The sequence below is a fragment of the Lissotriton helveticus genome, chromosome 4_1 (assembly GCF_964261635.1).
Source record: "Lissotriton helveticus chromosome 4_1, aLisHel1.1, whole genome shotgun sequence".
Lineage (NCBI taxonomy): Eukaryota > Metazoa > Chordata > Amphibia > Caudata > Salamandridae > Lissotriton > Lissotriton helveticus.
The window spans coordinates 30,183,062-30,201,006 of record NC_136063.1 but is presented as its reverse complement, the minus strand read 5'-3'; the positions used below and the strand labels follow the sequence as shown (position 1 = coordinate 30,201,006).

Sequence of the window (17,945 nt, the reverse complement as noted above, 5' to 3'; positions counted from 1 at the left end):
CAGGCTCTTTAGCAAAAGAGGCTGGGCTTCTTGTTTGAACAGTACATTCAGATTGGACGAGGCATGTTTTGTTTTCGGTACCAGTGTTTTCGGTGGTGACATGTGATGCTCTTTGGACATGGAAGATTTTGGTTCCGAAGGCAGTTTAGCTTTCGATGTGGAAAGTTTCAGCTCCGAGCTAGATTTATGCATGGATCCGAATGGTTTCGGATCCGAAGAGGACTTTTGCTGAGTAGGTAGGGAGCCAGAAGGCTTCAGAGCCTGGAGGTGGAGCGTCAAAAACGTCGTCATGGTGCCGAAGTTGTCTAGATGGCAGAGGTGGTGCTGAAGACTTTTCTTTTTTCTGGGGAAGTTGGCAGGGCACGGGTCTTCCGTACTCACGTGACCCCATCCTTGTGGCAATTCCTCAACATCGAGGTCTATCTCGAGGTCTGACTACTTCTTCCTCCGCCGCGGATGCCCCCACATCTTCTTGATCAGAAAGTTCACCGAAGATGTCCGGTGTGTCTTCATTGCTTTGACGCTGCATTTCTTGATGTCAGGCCCGACGATCGCGAAGACTTTTCTTTGATCTAAAAGACTTACAAATATCACAGTCTTCCTCCTTGTGCTTCGAAGACAAGCACAAGTTACACCCTTTGTGTGAATCAGTGCATGGATACATCGCGTGGCACTGAGGGCAAAATTTGAACGGCTGTCCACAAAGCTTTCTGATCGAAAGTAGTCTTCGGTGACCAAAACAATATGCGGAGAAGTGGAAAACCCCTACAGGAACAATACCTTCGAGGTAGAGAGGGTTGTGCGTCGAGGGGAACCGAAAAACAGTTTAACTGGTTCGCAACAACACACGTCTGAACCCGATAGTGGAAAAAAACAATCTAACACCGAAGTCGATCTCAATGTGCTCCATCACCGAAAGGAGGAGTCACCTTATCTCGTGACTGGAAAGACTTCTTTGAAAAAAAAAAAAACTTCCAAACATCCAGACCCAACACTAGATGGCAGGAGTATGCCTAGAACAGGATATTTTTATGTTTCACAGCTCTGCTGAAGTCCAAGGTGAACATCTGGGTGCACCTCAGAACCTCTTAACCTACTTAGTGGTGTTGTCAACATTAGAAGGTGAGAGAAGAAGGGGAGGTGTGGATAGGGGCCTCCACATGTAGGAAGTGGAGGCCCGTGAAGACAAAACCTCATACTGTAGAGAACACCCAGAAGAAAGGTATTCTGAAGGCCCCCATGAAGGTATAACAGAATCTTCCAGTCGCCACACAGCTGAAATGAGTGCTGGGCTTTCTTTTTACATATCACTGTTTTCAGGTTTGTTAGTTTACTGGCTTGAAGTGTGTAAACATTAAAACCAGCCAAATAATCTGTAAGGCTTTTTAAAAAATGCTTTAGACTGAGGATACATGGAATGGATTAAGGTGCTGTATGTATATGATGACAAAAAGAAACTGGGAGGGTGCATTGACCTCTGAGGAGAAGTTGGTGCAGGCTTCTGTCCGTAATTGTACAAACGTCCTAGTAGTAGGCCTTGCAACCCCAGTTCAGGAATCCATAGGTCTGCCTTGTTAGTGCTAAAATCCATGCCGTGGGTCCTGAGGCCCATCAAATTTCTGCCTGTGGTACATCTGATTGGGTTTTGAGGACCTTCCTATCGGTCTTAGGTGTAACCTATGTGTGAGAAGGTATTTTCTGTACGCTATGAGGGACAGTTTATATACTCTGATCATCCTGGGGGCTGGCTATTGGGATCAGAGCATAACCTGGTGGATAAGGAGGTCCTGGTGACAGGCCATTAGGTTCTGCTGGTTCTCTCTTGTGTCTACCTATTAGGCTACAAATGCAAATAATTTGACCCAGAGGTCAAGCGTGGTGTCTTGAAGCCCTACTGCTTTCATGTGTAGCATGCATTACTAGGACAGTTCACTGATGCTCAAGGCATAGTGGAATATATGGTTACTCTTGCTCCACCACAAGGTTCACCATCAAGGAATGCCCCATTAATAGAAACACTTTACTGGAGGCTGCTTAATACTGGACAGTACACACCCTTGTAGTTGGTTATTGCTAATACTAGGGCAGTAAACACAATTATGGTCTGTTACTGATGCCACAGGGTAGTACCTTCTTTCTGCAGCTGTACCCTGTTTCTCCCATGGCGTGTGGCTGTTGCCCTATCTTAGCACCCTCTCCCCCAGGGTGGCTGAAGTGGTATAGTTGGTGACCCCTGCCCAGACGGCAATGGCTAAAGACTGTTGCTTCCAAGGCACCATACCTCTGTGCCAAAGAAAGAACCTGCAAGAATGATTGCCAAGGCAGCATGCATTGCCAGGACTGTTGACATCTGTCCCAGGGCAGCAATTCTGCTAACTCTGAGGCATACTGTATAGCTAAGGTTGTTGCTGTCTGCCCCCATGGCAGGACCTGCAACATTAGCAAGTGGCTACTGCCCCCGATGTATCACGCAGGGTGTCGGTCCTACAAGCCTAACCGGTGCTGTTGAGGTGAGATTGCCCCAGTCCTAAGAACGCAACTAGCAAGGTTTCTCCTTTCATCCCTAGCAAGAAAGTTCAAACAAATTAAGCACCAAAGATCAGGCTATGCGAGAGCAAACAAAGAACTCAAGGTGGACAGCTGAGGAGGGACTGGCGCAATTTTTGAACTAGGCCTCTTGCGAAATGTATGAAATCTCACTTTATCTGTCATGATTTTGGGTGGTGCTAGTATTTTAGCCACGCCCATGCTTCAGTTGCCCTTGTTATCAAGAGACTCACCAAGAGAAGACCTCTGCTGAACTTATTCCATTCAGGTTGCGACCACTTCTGGGAAATCGTCCCCGATACCTCACCGACCAAGGACCTCTTGCAAGACTTCTGAAAATGAAAGAAAGACTAGATTTAAAAACCCGAATACAACCGAAGGCAAAAATGTGCTTGTGGTCATTGTTTTTGAAACTACTTACCTGATTTTAAAGCAGCGAAAAGTCTGCAAAAGAAAAGACAATTTTAAAGCAATTAATGAAAAAGGCTTAAGTGTTGTAAGGGAATAAACAGAAAACAAGAGACATTTTAAAATTGTTATGCACAGGGTATGGTTTAATAGCATACAAAAGTTTTAATATTCCTTTAGAGGGTTGGTGTTTTATGTTTAGGGCTAAGTGCCTTGTAAATAATTATTGTAATTGAATTAATATAGATTTTGCTTGAAAAAACCCTGAGTGACCTGTCTAACGGGGAGGACTCAAGGTCTTTCTAAATGTATTTATTTTATTTATTTATTTTAGGAGTTTTATATAGCGCTAGCTGGACCAGAGGGTATCAGAGCGCTTTACATCAAGTAAATTATGTGCAAATAGGCATTACAGAGTATAGTCAAAGATGGGGATCAAGCCGGGTATATGGCGAACAAAGGCGCAGTCGCGCAGACGGGCATGGAGGGTGAAGTTCAAACAAGGCGGGCCCCCAAAAAGTTTCTTTGTTCACACAGGACGAGTGTCCAGAAAGTTTTCGTGATCTGAGTCAGTATCACTGGTCAAAATTTAAAGTTGGAAAGAGTGCAGGCTAAGGTGCATCGTTGGCTTCTATCGGTTCTTTCAAGAGCATTTTGAGCAGATTTTTTAATTTGGGAAATGAGGGGATCGTTCTGATGTGGGGGGTGAAGTTCCAGATTTTGGGGGCGTTTCTGGAAAACAATTTTGTCGCTTTTTTTGCTTGTAAGATTTCAGCGGGGTGAGTTACCAACTGCTACAAACCATTTCCCACCTGAGGCGGAAAGCCGGGAGGTCTCCTTTCTTTTCTTTGCCACCTGTTTTTAACTGTGTGCATTTTACTTTATTTTGTGATTTTAAGATTGTGTGCAATTTCGGGAGCGCGCCTGATTTACTAGCATGCTGCTCCTTTGGACTGAGACTTCCTAGCGCTGTTAAGCGCTTCGCCTGCTCCCTTCTCCTTACCTGGGATTTCAGACCGCCCTCGGCCGAGTATTGACGCCGAGGGCTGGGATCTGTTTGGTGCCGCCATCTTGGGGGTAGGACTCTCCGCCCTCGCGCTCTAGTAGCGCTACATAAAGCTCTTCCTTCCCTCCGCGCAGCGGACGCGCCGGATCTGCGCCGGAGTCGCGCCAGAGTCCTGCCCGTCTGCGCCCGTCAGTGTCCCGGAGGCGTGAGGCGTGGCAGGATCTCTCGGCCGTCACTTCTTTTCTCCCTGCATCAATATGCTGTCGTACACATCCAAGGAGCTCCACTCCCTGCGCTCTGTGGAGGTCTCCTGCCACTACGTTTTTCCTGGGCGTTACAGGGGCAAATATAAATGTCCAGGCTGCAAGTGGCATCCTACCAGGGCTCTCCCTACTACCTCCCTCGCGAAGGAGTGCAGCATTAAACACCCTTGCTTACTCCTTAATACTAGGTCGCTTCACAGACATACTCAGGAGATTTTTGATCTCCTCTCTACGAACAACCCCACTTGTCTTATGCTCACTGAGACTTGGCTAAATGAATCATCGCACCCGGATATTGCGGCTGCCATTCCACCTGAGTACATTATGTATAGACAAGATAGAGCTAAGGGAAGAGGGGGAGGAGTTGCCCTTGTTGTAAAAAAATCTTTTACGTGTGCAGTTGTGCCCACGCAGACCATCATGGGTGCCGAATCCCTTGCCTTCACCCTGTCCCTATCACCTCAACAAACTGTGAAGGGTCTCATAGTATATCGGCCTCCGTGCCCTGTGGGGTACTTCTTTGAGGACCTCCAGCAGGTCCTGGCTATACTAGCTCTTAGATCGGAACATTGTTTACTGGCGGGAGATTTTAACCTCCACATGGAAGATCAGCAGGCTCAGGACGTCGTGAAGTTACTAGATATTACATCTGCCCTGGGTCTGCTTCCCTATCTTTCCGGCCCGACCCATGATAAAGGCCACACATTAGATCAGGTCTTTTCCACCTCACCAATTGTGGTTACTGCACTCGTGCCTGTACTGTGGTCCGATCACCATCTTGCTCATTTTCAAATATCTGGCACCGAGAAACCATCTATCAGAGCCTCCAGGCAACTGGGAAGGAACTATAGGGCGTATCATCAGGTATCTCCCGACATGTTATCTCAGGCCCTGGTGAACCATCCTCTCTCCGTCACGGGGGATCTGGAGTTTGACCTAGAGACCCTACAGTCCTGGCTCTTAGCTAGATTGAATGAGCTAGCCCCTTTACAGCCCCCTAGATCCGACACCAAACGGTCCTCGGCCCCCTGGTTTACGGCAGATGTCGCCCAATCCCGCAGACAATGCAAAGCCGCTGAGCGTGCATGGAGGGCCCAATATGACGGGGAGGCAAACAGACCTACAAGTCCATGATGAAATCTTATCATGCTTTAATTGTACAGGCTAAGAAGTGCTATTTTGCAAGAAAAATTGAGGAAGCAGCTAACTCCTGCAAGGAAATCTTTTTGATCGTACGAGAATTTACTACCTCACGTTCGATCTCAGATCAGGAGGTTCCAGATGAGAACTGGGCGGACACTATTGCCAATTTTTTTACGACCAAAATCAGACAGATTCAGGAGTCCTTCTCTCCGAGATCGACAGCTGACCATTCGATCCTGTCTAATGAGATAGCCCACCAGCCTATCTCTGGTCCGGCTCTTTTGGACTTCCCGCCTCTCACAATTGCTTCATCTTTAGCTTTGATGAGGAACCTGAAATCTGGCTCACCGTGTGATCCCTGCCCGGCAAAATTTTTAGCCAGAATGGCAGATGTGGCTAATCCTATTCTGAACCTCTCATTGAGTCAGGGAGTTCTGCCACCTTCCTGGAAACAGGCTATGGTGATTCCTCTCCTTAAAAAACCCAATCTTGCCCCAGAAGTCCCGTCCAACTATCGGCCAATTTCGCTCCTTCCAGCACTGACTAAAATCCTGGAGAAGCACGTCCATAGCGTGCTTTCCAACTTCCTGGAGTCTAATGAGCTTCTCCACGCGTCTCAATCGGGCTTTCGATCCAACTTAAGTACCGAGACGGCGCTTTTGGAAGTCTCAGAGATTGTAAAGGAGGTGCTGGATGACGGAGGCAGGGTGAGGTTAGTCATGTTAGACTTGTCGGCGGCTTTTGACACCGTCCCCCATGAGGATCTCCTCATAAGACTTCATGACATCGGTCTTGGGGGGACGGTGCTTAACTGGTTTTGTTCCTTCTTAGCCAACCGCCGGCAAACGGTCTGGGCCCCTCCTGGATCTGCCGAAATGCCGCCATTGGGAGTCGGAGTTCCTCAGGGCTCAGTATTGAGCCCGACCTTATTTAACATCCTCATGACCCCTCTGGCGACTTTGGTGGAGTCCTTCGGGGCCCAGATCGTCTCATATGCTGACGACACCCAGCTTCTCTTCACCTGCCGTAAGAGCGAAGAATTCGATGGGGAAAGTATCCGTGAGTGCCTTGGGGCTGTTTTTAACTGGTTCCATCTGAACAGCCTCAAGTGCAACTCGGATAAATCAGAGATACTTTTCTTTGGATGTCCCTTGGAAACGGACTGGCATGATTGGTGGCCTGTCGACATGTTCACTCCGGCTCAGGCTTCCATTTGGGCTAAGAACCTGGGAATTAAAATCGACAATGGACTTACGCTCAATTCCCAGGTGGCCACCCTTACAGGAACCTGTTTCGGCATCCTCCGGATGCTCCGAAAGTTTTTCCCTCTTTTGTCCCAGGAACACCGGAGAATAATTGTTCAGGCCCTCATCGGATCCAGATTGGATTACGCTAATATTCTGTATCTGGGTCTCCCAGAATACCTTCTACAGCGTTTGCAGGTGACCCAGAACGCGGCAGCACGAGCTATTTTCGGCTTGCATCGTCGAGCCAGTGCCTCAAATCTGCTGCAATCTCTCCATTGGCTTCCCATACGGAAGAGGATAATGTTCAAGGCTTTGACATTAGCCCACAAAGCACTGCATGCCACGGGTGCAAAATACCTACAGAAAAGGCTGGCCTTTTACCGGCCGACGCGATCCTTAAGATCGGAGTCTTTAGCTCTGGCTGCAGTTCCACGCATAAAGAGGGCACGCCTGGGAGGGCGGTCTTTTAGATTCTTGGCCCCTCAGCTGTGGAATTCCCTACCCTTGTCTCTACGGTCTACATCCAATCTGCTGGCCTTTAGGAAGGGTCTCAAGACTTGGTTATTCTCCAATTAGAGCTCTACTGTCTTTATCCTTTGTTTTAACTCGTCTGTTGTTATGTTTCTTAGTCTCTTTTCTGGGTCTGGAGCACAAAAGCGCCGGGACACTCCTTTGGAGTAGCCGTTGCGCTATACAAGACCCATATATAACATAACATAACATAACAGTAGCAGAGTATTGGAGCTCCTGGGGTTTCTGTACTGGCCGGCCCTTTTGAGTTTGGCAGCCAGGTATTCCAGTTTGTCTGTGTGCAGGGCTTTGTGGCTGAGGCAGGCTGTTCTGGAGCTGGCTCTCAACTCAATTGGGAGCCATTTGAGTTCTTTGAGTGCAGGGGAGATGTGATCAAATTTCTTCGTACCGGTGACCATTCTAGCTGCTGCATTCAAGGTTATTTTCAGGGGGGTGAGGTGGGATTTTGATGTCCCCGTCAGGGATGCAATCCCATAATCAATTCTGGAGAGCACTAGTGCTTGGGTGGCTTGTTGAAGGTCCTTGGGTGGGAGGAAGGGTTTTATTTTGAGCAGTAATTTCAGATTGAGGAAGGCACTTTTTGCGGATATTGAGAAATGTTGTTTCATGTTCAGTTTCGGGTCTAAGGTAATACCTAGAGATTTTACTGAATCTGGCAGGATGAGGTTGCCATTGAGGGCATCAATAGCTTTGAGCCATTCTGCGATTTGTGGGTTTTCGTCTTTTTTGGAGATGAGGAGTATTTCCGTTTTCTCTTGATTGAGTTTCAGGTGATTGTTTGAGAGCCAGTATTGTACCTCCCTGAGCGTGGCAATGAGGCTCTGGGTGTCAGCAATGGAGGAGGTTTCCAGAAAGAGTTGTGGGTCATCCGCATATAGGTGGAAAGGGATGTTGGATTTCCTGAGTAGAGTGGTAAGTGGTTCGATGTAGATGTTGAAAAGCTGAGGGGAGAGCACTGATCCTTGTGGAACACCCCTGTTGACGGGGTGGAGGTCGGACTTGTGAGCGATTGTGGATAAAGGAAGAGAACCAGTGAAGGGCTGTCCAAGACCAGCCCTTTCTTGTAGTCTTGATGAGCAGTTTGTGATCGATTGTATCGAATGCCGCCAATAGGTCTAGGAGGATGAGAAGGCAGCATTGGTCCGAGTCCAGTGACTTGTGTAGATCGTCTATGACACTTAAGGACTGCGGTTTCAGAGCTGCAGCCCTTTCTGAAGCCAGATTGGTGGGGGTCTAGGAGATTGATGTTGTCAGGTGTTAGGTTAGCTGAGGAAGTACACATCTTTCCAGGATTTTGGACAGCAGGGGTAAGTTTGATACTGGTCTAAAGTTATTTAGATCCTCAGTGTCTCGACCTGTCTTTTTCAGCAGTGGAGTGACTTGGCCAACTTTGAGGCAATCCGGAACGACTCCTGAGCTCAGTGAGCTGTTAATGATCTTGCACCATAGCGGAGCTAGGAAGAGCTTCAGGTCCTTGGTCACTTGAGGGGGTAGCTGATCCAGGGCATGGGATGAGGGTTAAGCATTGGAAATTAGGTTGATTATCTCTGCTTCCTGAATGGGAGTGAAGGAGGACCATTGTTTTGGGGGTTTAAGGAGGTGCAGTTGTTTCATTGAGACACCTGTATCGCAGCGGAGGGGATGAGATTTGAGCCAAATGCGAGGTCGATCTTAGCATTTTTCGTCATTGAAAAAGATGGCGATGTTTTCACAGCATTCATTGGATACCGGAGTTGAGGATGTCACTGGCTTAGAGGTTTTATTCCTGATGATATTGAAGAGATCTTTGGGGCGTTTGTTGCGGTGTCTAGTATGGAGCAAAAGAAAGATGTCTTTTTGTTTTTAATGTGCTTTTTGTAGTTCCTGCGGGCTGCTTGGAGTTGATCGCGATGGAGGGCAGTGGGATTGTTCTTCCAGATTCTTTCTGAGGCTCTTAGATGTCTTCTTTCTTCATTGATGTCAGTGGAGAACCATGATCTGGATGGAATGCTCCTGGATTTTTTAAGTTTCAGAGGCGCAAGGCTGTCTAGGGTGAGCGTCCTATTGGAGTGGTAAAGAGAGGTGAGTTCAATAGTTGAGAGGTGATCAGTGTTGTTGGGGAGGAGCGAGCTTATTTTTTCTTCTAGTGCCGCTCAAGGGATCTGAGCTGTATTCCTAACCCATTTGGGGGGGGTCCTGCTTTGGGTGTTGAGTTAGGACTGTTTGGTTAATGCAGAAAAGGATGAGATGATGGTCGGACCAGTCTACAGAAAGGATAGAGTCAATGATGATTGTGTGGCTCTCGGCAATAATTGCGTCTCGTGTTGCTCCTCTATGGTGAGTTTCTTCTGAGCAGTGTTGGGTCGGATTGTTTTTTAGTCGGTGGTTGTGTAGGGATTGAAGGAGCGGGAATTATGACAATTAGGAAGTTAAGGGCACTTTTGGTATAAGGTGAAATAACCATTTGGGAATGAGAAACGGGAGGCAGACAGTTTGCCAGGATTGACTGAGGTAACAGCAAAAATATGCATTGTCTCTTACCTCAGGTGAATGAAGTTATTATTGATTAGCAGTCACAGAATCTCAGCTGACTCCTGCAAGGCGTATGTGGTCTGTATCTGGTTTGATTGGTCACAGCCATCATTTATATGTTTGCCCTTAGAAGAAATTATTTTTCCTGTGAGCAGAAGTAATTTCCTCTTTCAATGGTTTAACTTTTTATAAGACAAGTTTAGGAATTGCAATAATTCGACCTTGAGTTGGGGATTAGTGCTTGAACAGGACGATGAAAATCGTTATGTAGGGAGGGAGTTTAGAGCGGTCTGTCAGGGTTTGGCCCAATGAAGCTTGTGTTATGGTTGTTGATTTGGCGGGACTTAGTGAGTTTGGCACAATGAAGCCTCTGTTATGGTTGTTGATTGGGCGGGGCTTATTGAGTTTGGCACAATGAAGCCTGTGTTATGTTTGGTGACTGGGCGGGACTTATTGAGATTGGTGCAATGAAGCCTGTGTTAGGTTTGGTGACTGGGCGGGACTTATTGAGATTGGCACAATGAAGCCTGAGTTATGGTTGTTGATTGGATGGAACTTATTGAGATTGGTGCAATGAAAACTGTGTTATGTTTGGTGACTTAGCGGAACATATTGACATTGGTACAATGAAGCCTGTGTTATGGTTGGTGACTGGGCGGGACTTATTGAGATTGGCACAATAAAGCATGTGTTATGGTAGTTGATTGGGTGGGACTTATTGACATTGGAACAATGAAGCCTGTGTTATGGCTATTGATTGGCCGGGACTTATTGTGATTGTACAATTACCCCTGTGTTATGTTTAGTGTTTGCGCGTACTTACTCAGATTGGTACAATGGCGCCTGTGTTGTGTTTGGTGAATGGGCGGGACTTAATTGAGATTGGCACAATAAAGCTTGTGTTATGGTTGTTGGTTGGGCTTCTAGTCAAAGAGTCTGGAATTCTGCTATTAGTATGGTACCCATTTTTGACAAGTTTTGGTTGTCGAAGAAGAATTGTAGCTATTCATAGTGCGGACCGATTCACAGATATGATGGATGATGTGTTATTTGGGACAAGATCTCGAAGCATGGTTATCTGAGAGTGGACAATCACTATTTAAAAGGTAGAGTGTGTGTGGAATTTAAGCAAGGTTGACTACATTGGATATTCAAGTGTTTTGCTCGAAATTGCTGGAATCCAGGTAGTAGGCAGGTGTAATGTTCAAGTTATCAGTTAAAACCATTGTTGTCAGCATATTCTATTTCTTCCAAACACCTGTGGTATTCCACAAAACCTTACATTTGATTCAGTGAGTTAAAAATATATTAAGTACAGATTATCTTAGTGTTTCAACAAGAGTTAGTTGACAGGGGTATGAGCCCTGATCAAGCAGTAATGACAATCCTAGTCAGGGTAGGCAAACCATAAATTAACCTGTGCTCACCCTCTGGTACCTTGCCACAGAGCAGTCAGGCTTAACTGTCAAGGCTGTGTATAAAGTATTTATGCAACACCTCAAACAGTAAATCAGTAAAAATACCACACAAAAAGATTCCGCACAAAGCTTGAAAAATAGCTCTGATTTTAATAAATAAAACAAGACCAAAACAACAAAAAAACAATTAGTAGAACCTGAGATATTTATTTTTAAAATGTATGGGGAAAAATAGCGCCAAAAAACACAAAGCACTATTGGGGCTAACTGGTCGCGCCGGACAAGGACACACTCACAAGTTCAGGCCGACCGTGATGGAGCATGAGCCGACTACAGAATCCCAGTTAGGCCTGCTGAACAAAGTATCTTAAATGCTGATTGCAGAGCATTGCATGGATCTGCGTCAAGGATGCATCACGCATCAGAGGCAATGTGTTCGGATACATGATGCGACTGGGCTGTAGTACAAGGTCCAGATGTATCAACATCGAGGATCCTGTCAAAGGGGGTTGAGATGCAAAGTCAGGTGTCGAGAATATGAGGCGCAGAAGAGGCTATGAGTCGATTCCGATGAGTGGTTAAGTTGCAATGCAGATTTTCAGCATTGTCATTGAGGCTGCCATCGATGAGGGATGCGAGAAGCTTGAGCCACGTAAAGCATCACATAGTGACAGTTAGATGAGTCTTTTGCGACCGGTCCAATCAATGCAGCTGTGGTGATGCATCAGTTCTGCTCGGGATGTGCTGTCCAGTCAAGGAAATGCTTTGGTTCTGCTTGGCGATGCACATTTCAGCTGAGGATATGCATCACTCTGCTTGGGGATGCTACGCTTAGCAGAGAAGATGTGTCCGTTCCACTGGCAAGCACCATTAGCCCACTTACAAGGGTCTAGGACTGGGGTGGCACCACTTGGCAGGGTAGACTCACAGATGGCAGACTCCAGGTGCAGGGGTTGGAAGCCTGTTATGTCCCTGAGGTTTCAGATCAGGAGGCCAGCCAGCTAGCCCTTTGAGTCACTTCTGGGTTCTGGGGTCAAGTGATGCAGGCCCAGTCCTCTCACTCAGAAAAAAGGGCAGCAGACAGCAATTCAGCACATCACATCAGGAGTCCAGCAGAGTGCAGCCAAATAGAGTGGCAGTCCTTCAGCAGCACAGCAGTCCTTATTCCCGGCAGGGTATCCACAAGACCAGAATTGTACTGAAGTGGAGGTGTCTAAAGTCCAGTGCTTATACCCAGTGGTGCGTTTCAAGTGGGGGAGACTTCAAAGACATGCCTTCAAAGTGGACAGAGGTCCTTCTTCCCCTCACTCCAGGGGGTTATCAATACTTTGAGTGAGGGCAGTAAACAGCCCATTCAGGTGTAAGTACGGCTGTGCCCACCTCATTCCTCCCATCCAGCCAGGATGGCCACCAAGTCATACCTAAGCTCCCATTATGTTTGTGTGTCTAGAAGGAATACACAAAGGCCATCTGCCAACTAAATCCAGTCATGTGATCGGAGGCAGGCTACAGGCATCAAATGGCTAAAGCAAGAAAATACCAACTTTCTAAAGGTACCAATTTTAGAATTGTAATTTAAAACCTGACTTCACCATGAGTTAGGTTTTTAAATTAGGATTCCAGACACCAGAATGTGGAGGTTCAATCTCTTCCCGATTGGGAATTACACTTATAAAATATCATAAGGTTATACCAATATTAACCTATGGACAAAATCAGCTTGCAGTAGTGAAAAACGAATTTGAGAGTTTTTCACTACCAGGATATGTAAAACTTAAAATACATGTTGTGCCTTTTAAATACAGTGCACCATGCCCTCTGCGTTGTCCAGGGCCTCCCTTGGGGGTGACTTAATTGTATAAAAAAAAAGAATGTTTGCATCTGGCAAAAGTTTTTTTTTGGCCAGGTCAAAATGGCAGTGTAAACTGCACAGACATGCTCTGCAGTGGTAGGCCTGAGACATGGTTAAAGGCCTACTTAAGTGGGTGGGACAATCAGTACTGCAGGCCCACAAGTAGCATTTAATTGACAGGCCCTGGTTACAGGTAGTACCACTTTACTAGGAACTTATAAGTAAATTAAATATGCCAACTGCGTATGAACCAATGTTATCATTACCATGTTTAGAAGAGAGAGCACAAGCACTTCATCACTGGTTAGCAGTGTTAAAGTGGGCAGAGTCCTAATAGCAGAAAAAACTATGTCAAGAAAAGTGAAAGAGGAAGGCAGTTAGGTGGAAGACCACCCTAAGGCTGCCAGGTCTAACAATGATCACTCCAGGCTGGTACCAGTGATCGGAGAGTGCAAGAACTGGAAGAGATCCATTTTCTGACAACGCTCTCTGAACCAGCAGAACAAGACACACCTAGTATAGAAGCTACAGCAGAAGATCTTGGTATCGCTACCTCACATACATTGGACGTTTTGTTTGGTGCTCTGCTGCAAAGCGATCTTCATGGCCCATACTGAACTGTACTGCTGCACTTTGGAGGAGGTAGGGTCTGAGTAACAGTGGAATAAAAGTGCTCTCTGCCTCCTTCTGCATGGGACGGGTCTGGGCACTTCCCAGACGAGGACGAGCCAAGAGTGGGTCCATCTGCGCCTGTTCGAGACCATACAAGACTGTACTAGGCCATGTTTCTTACCTACGTGCTGGCCTCCTCTATATTGGGTAAGCGAAAGGCCTCATCTGCCAACATTGAATCTACGGGCTCACAGCAAAATCCTTCAATAATCAAACTTCTTACATCAGCAGTAGGGGCCTTCAGAAAAAAGATTACCTGGGTTTAGGCAGAATTAGCTTTAAGAGTCCTAGAGGGGGGTCTTGTGGCTACTGCTGATGGTCCTGCTGGAAATTCAGCACAAATGATTGTTCATCCCCAATTAGTTTTCAGCCCTAACCTGTTTGGCAATTTAATGATCACTATGGCAGATGCCGGTTATCCTATTATTGAGGTCTTAGTTGATATAGATCCGTTAGCTAGGAAATAATGATGAGCTTATAAAGAAAGGACCAACGAAACAAATTCATGTATCAAACAGGACAACTAAGTGTTCTGAAGCGAAAGAACTCTTATTCAAAACTGTATTACACTGAACTTGAAGCTTTTGTGTGTAACTCATTTGAAATGCTCAGTTAGAGATTATCTGTGATTGAAAGGATTATGTTACTCAAAAAGTAGGCATCTGGGGCAGATGTACGACCATTCTTTGTGGTCCCAAACGAGAATCCGGCCCATTTGCGACTGCTAAAAAGGTCAGCCCCATGTACAAACCATATTTTGCGAGTAGCTAACCTATTACCAACTCGCTAAATACGGTTTGCGACTCGCTATTAGGAAGGGGCATGCCAAGGGCGTCCCTTCCTAACAGCAAGTTTCACATCTATGTATGATCACAAAAACTCTCAGTTTACCACCTTTTTTCGAAATTCTCCTTCGTGAATGGGTGTGAAAATATTTTTTAAGAGCTGGCAGTGGTCCAAGGGTTGAGGCATGCTATTTGCGACCCCATTGGGAATCTGACATTTAAGTAAGCAATGTTTATTGATTGATTATTTAAAATCTTTACCAAAAAAGAATGCACAATTTAACATTTCAATTATAATAATACAATAATTATAGTAGTACAGTAAAAGGGCGATACCTTTTAAAATTTAAGTAGTAATTTAGTAATTTTTTTAAAGAATTTAAAAATACAAACAATATAACAACTAATGTATAAAAAATTCCAGTTTTTTCCATGCACTTGATAAAAATTTTGAAAGAGCAGAGTTAATATGTATATCTTCTAGGCAAAGACACTGGATTAGCGCTTGTCTACATGTCCTTATTGATCTTTTATTGAAGTGCCTTTTTAGAAGTGTTATTCTTTCATTTTTTAGTTCTGGGCAAAGGCACAATAGATGTATGATATTTTCCTCTCCTGTGTTACACAGCCGACATGATATATTATTTTCAAGCCTTTTCCATGGCAGTGCATGAGACTCTCCGGGCAGGATTCCGAACCGGGCTTTCATGAATATATTTTTATATTTCCAAGTCCAAGCTGTATTCAAATATTGTTGCGGACTCTTTTTTTTGTAACTGTTTATTATAGACCAAGCATGTTTCCTTTTGGCCAGGGACTCTTTGTCACTAATCACAGATAGGATATCAGTTGTCTTATTTACAATTTTTTTTAAAGATTCCTGAGGAATAGTGGTCATCCAAATCTCCTTAAGCCCAAATTCATCTAAGGCCTTCTCGAGATACTTCCAAACAGATAATTTGTTATTGCCCTCTACTTCTTTCCATAAAAGCTCAGAGATTAAGTTGTCCTTGTCATTTTTTACCCTATACCATACTTTAATTGTGTTACCCATCCGAGCATGTCGTTGGTTGTTCAAGCCGAATTCTAATCTAATTTGGGACTGTGAGGCATTTTTAGGTAGACAGAAAAGGGATCGAAAAGTTTTCGAAATTTCTTTATTTATTGTTATAGCATCCTTTCCGTTCAATGCTTCACTGCCATAGGTTAGGGAAGGTAACAGTTTTGCAGATATGACTTTGAGCAATGGCTGGTAGGTTAAGTTGCTGGTGGATTTTTTTATCATACCAAATGCACCTGTTGGGGAGTTTGCCTTCCGGGTAATATCCAATTTCTGGGGTTTAAAACTACCATTGTCATCAAAAACCAATCCTAGGTATCTATACGTTTTAGTTTGTTCCAGTTTTTCTTTACCTAAGAACCATTTCATATTGTATTTCCTTCTTGGATTTTTTGAGACAACCATAACTTTAGATTTGGATTCATTTATTACCATTTTATTTTTATTGAGTACTCCTGTATACATGTAATTAACCTTTGCAAGCCTATCTTTGTTCTGCTTAAAAGAATAACATCATCTGCATATAGCAAGTTTGATATGTGCTTATCTCCAAGTTTCGGTGGATGGGCATTTATCTTGTTCAATTCTTCGGTTAAATCAGTTACAAACAGATTAAATAGTAAAGGTGCCAATACGCAACCTTGCTTCACACCGCTAAGCGTTGGTATTTCCTCAGTTAACGATCTGCCATTTCCAATTCGAACTTTGGCCCAGGTTTTAGTGTACAGGAGACTGATCAGGTATATTAAAGGCTGTGGAATCCCTTGTGCTTGTAACTTTTTCCATAGAAGATCTCTATTGATACAGTCAAAGGCTGATTTAAAATCAACAAAACATAGAAACAGTGATTCGCCCTTTAAAATTGCCTTTTCCATTAAAATAGATAGTGCCAGGATATTGGAGGATGTCCCAAGACCTTTAACGAAGCCAGTTTGATTTGGCGGAAGAATGTTATTCTTTTTCACAAAGTCAGATAAGGTTGTTAGCAGATAACCTGCAAACAATTTTGCATCCGTGTCCTGCAGCGTTATTAAACGATAATTTTCATGAAGCGCCCAGTCTCCTTTTTTAAAAATTGGGGATATTAAAGATCCTCTCCAGCTTTCAGGTATCTCCCCTTTACTAACTATTTCGTTAAAGATCTTTACAAGTATTTTGGCCCATGTTTCCGGGTCCTCTTTGTATACAGAAAAGGGTATCCCGTTTGGTCCTGGTGCTCCATCTTTTTGCTTCTTTATTAGTTTAACAATCTGCTCTTGTGTTATCGCCATACCTGATTCTTGATTTTTTATTGCCGTTTCCTTCCCTGGTTTATGGTCTTCAGTTCCCTGTACTACTGGATGTGGATTTAGATGATGGCTTAAAAAATTTACCCATTCTGGTTCAGTCAATACTGATGAAATTACCGCTTTATCCGGCCTATTTAGGGTATTAACCATCTTCCAGAATTCCCTCAAATTTCCTAGATTACTAGTATAAAATATACGAGTCCAAAGTGCGTTATTGGCTTCAGTATTGGGAATCGCAAACAGTGTCTGAGACACTGTTGTATATTGCATTTAGTGAGTCGAACATTTTTAGTCACAATTAGACGCCATTTGCGACTCGCTAAATGCAAGCGTCATACATCTGGCCCCTGTTCTTGGCATGTAAAGCTGAAGATTCACATGCTTTGCATACTCCTGCCATCTAGTGTTGGGTCCCAATGTTTGCAAGTAGTTTCTCTTCGAAGAAATCTTTGCAGTGACAAGGTAAGGTGAATCCTCCTTTCGGTGATAGCGCGCATGGGCATCAACTCCATTGTTAGATTGTTTTCCCGCAAAGGGGTGAGAATGGAGTAAGTGAGTGTAGTAAAGAGATGTCCATGTGTAAATACTGTAAATAATGAGAACGGCAACAACTACATGTGTCTTTGGAGGTGCGAGTGCGCATGTGAATCTACAGCTCTCCAGGCCAACAACAGCTGCCTACTGGGTAAGTAGCATAATCCGTTCAAAGCATGTGTTCTGTAGATACACATGCATTGCACTATATAGCAGTATCCGTCCAAAGCAATGGCTAACCAGTAGATGTTGCAGTTGTCTGGAAAAATTTCTTTAGCACTTCTTGGCCAATATTTGCCTGTTGGTGTCCTAATACATGCACACAAAAGTGTTTGCTAAATGTGTATGGTGTAGACCATGTTGCTGCTTTACAGATGTAAGCTATAGGAATGTTACCTAACAAGGCCATAGATGTCCCTATTTTGCGAATGGAAAGCGCTCTAGGGGGTATAGATAAAGTTATTTTAGCTTTTGCGTAGCAAGTCTGAATGCACTTAACAATCCACATTGAAATGCCAGATTTAGAAATAGGATCATCTTTGTGAGGTGGTGTACATGAAAGAAACAGTTGCTTTGTTTTACGAAAGTCTTTTTTTAAATATATAATACATTAGAGCTCTTCTGATGTCAAGTGTGTTAAGAGCCCGTTTTGCCACTGAATCGGGTTGAGGAAACACAG

At 44.6% G+C, this 17,945-nt stretch overlaps 1 protein-coding gene across 1 annotated transcript in view; it reads right to left on the bottom strand.

Moving 5' to 3' along the window:
• LOC144828299 (uncharacterized) overlaps window positions 1–17,945 on the bottom strand; it is a 225,329-nt gene that overhangs the window by 96,985 nt on the left and 110,399 nt on the right. Inside the window, exons 10-11 of the mRNA XM_078686382.1 lie at window positions 2,969–2,991; window positions 2,781–2,879 (exon numbers count right to left, since the gene is read on the bottom strand). Of these exons, the coding sequence (XP_078542508.1) occupies window positions 2,781–2,879; window positions 2,969–2,991 (122 nt within the window). The remainder of the gene's footprint in view (window positions 1–2,780; window positions 2,880–2,968; window positions 2,992–17,945) is intronic.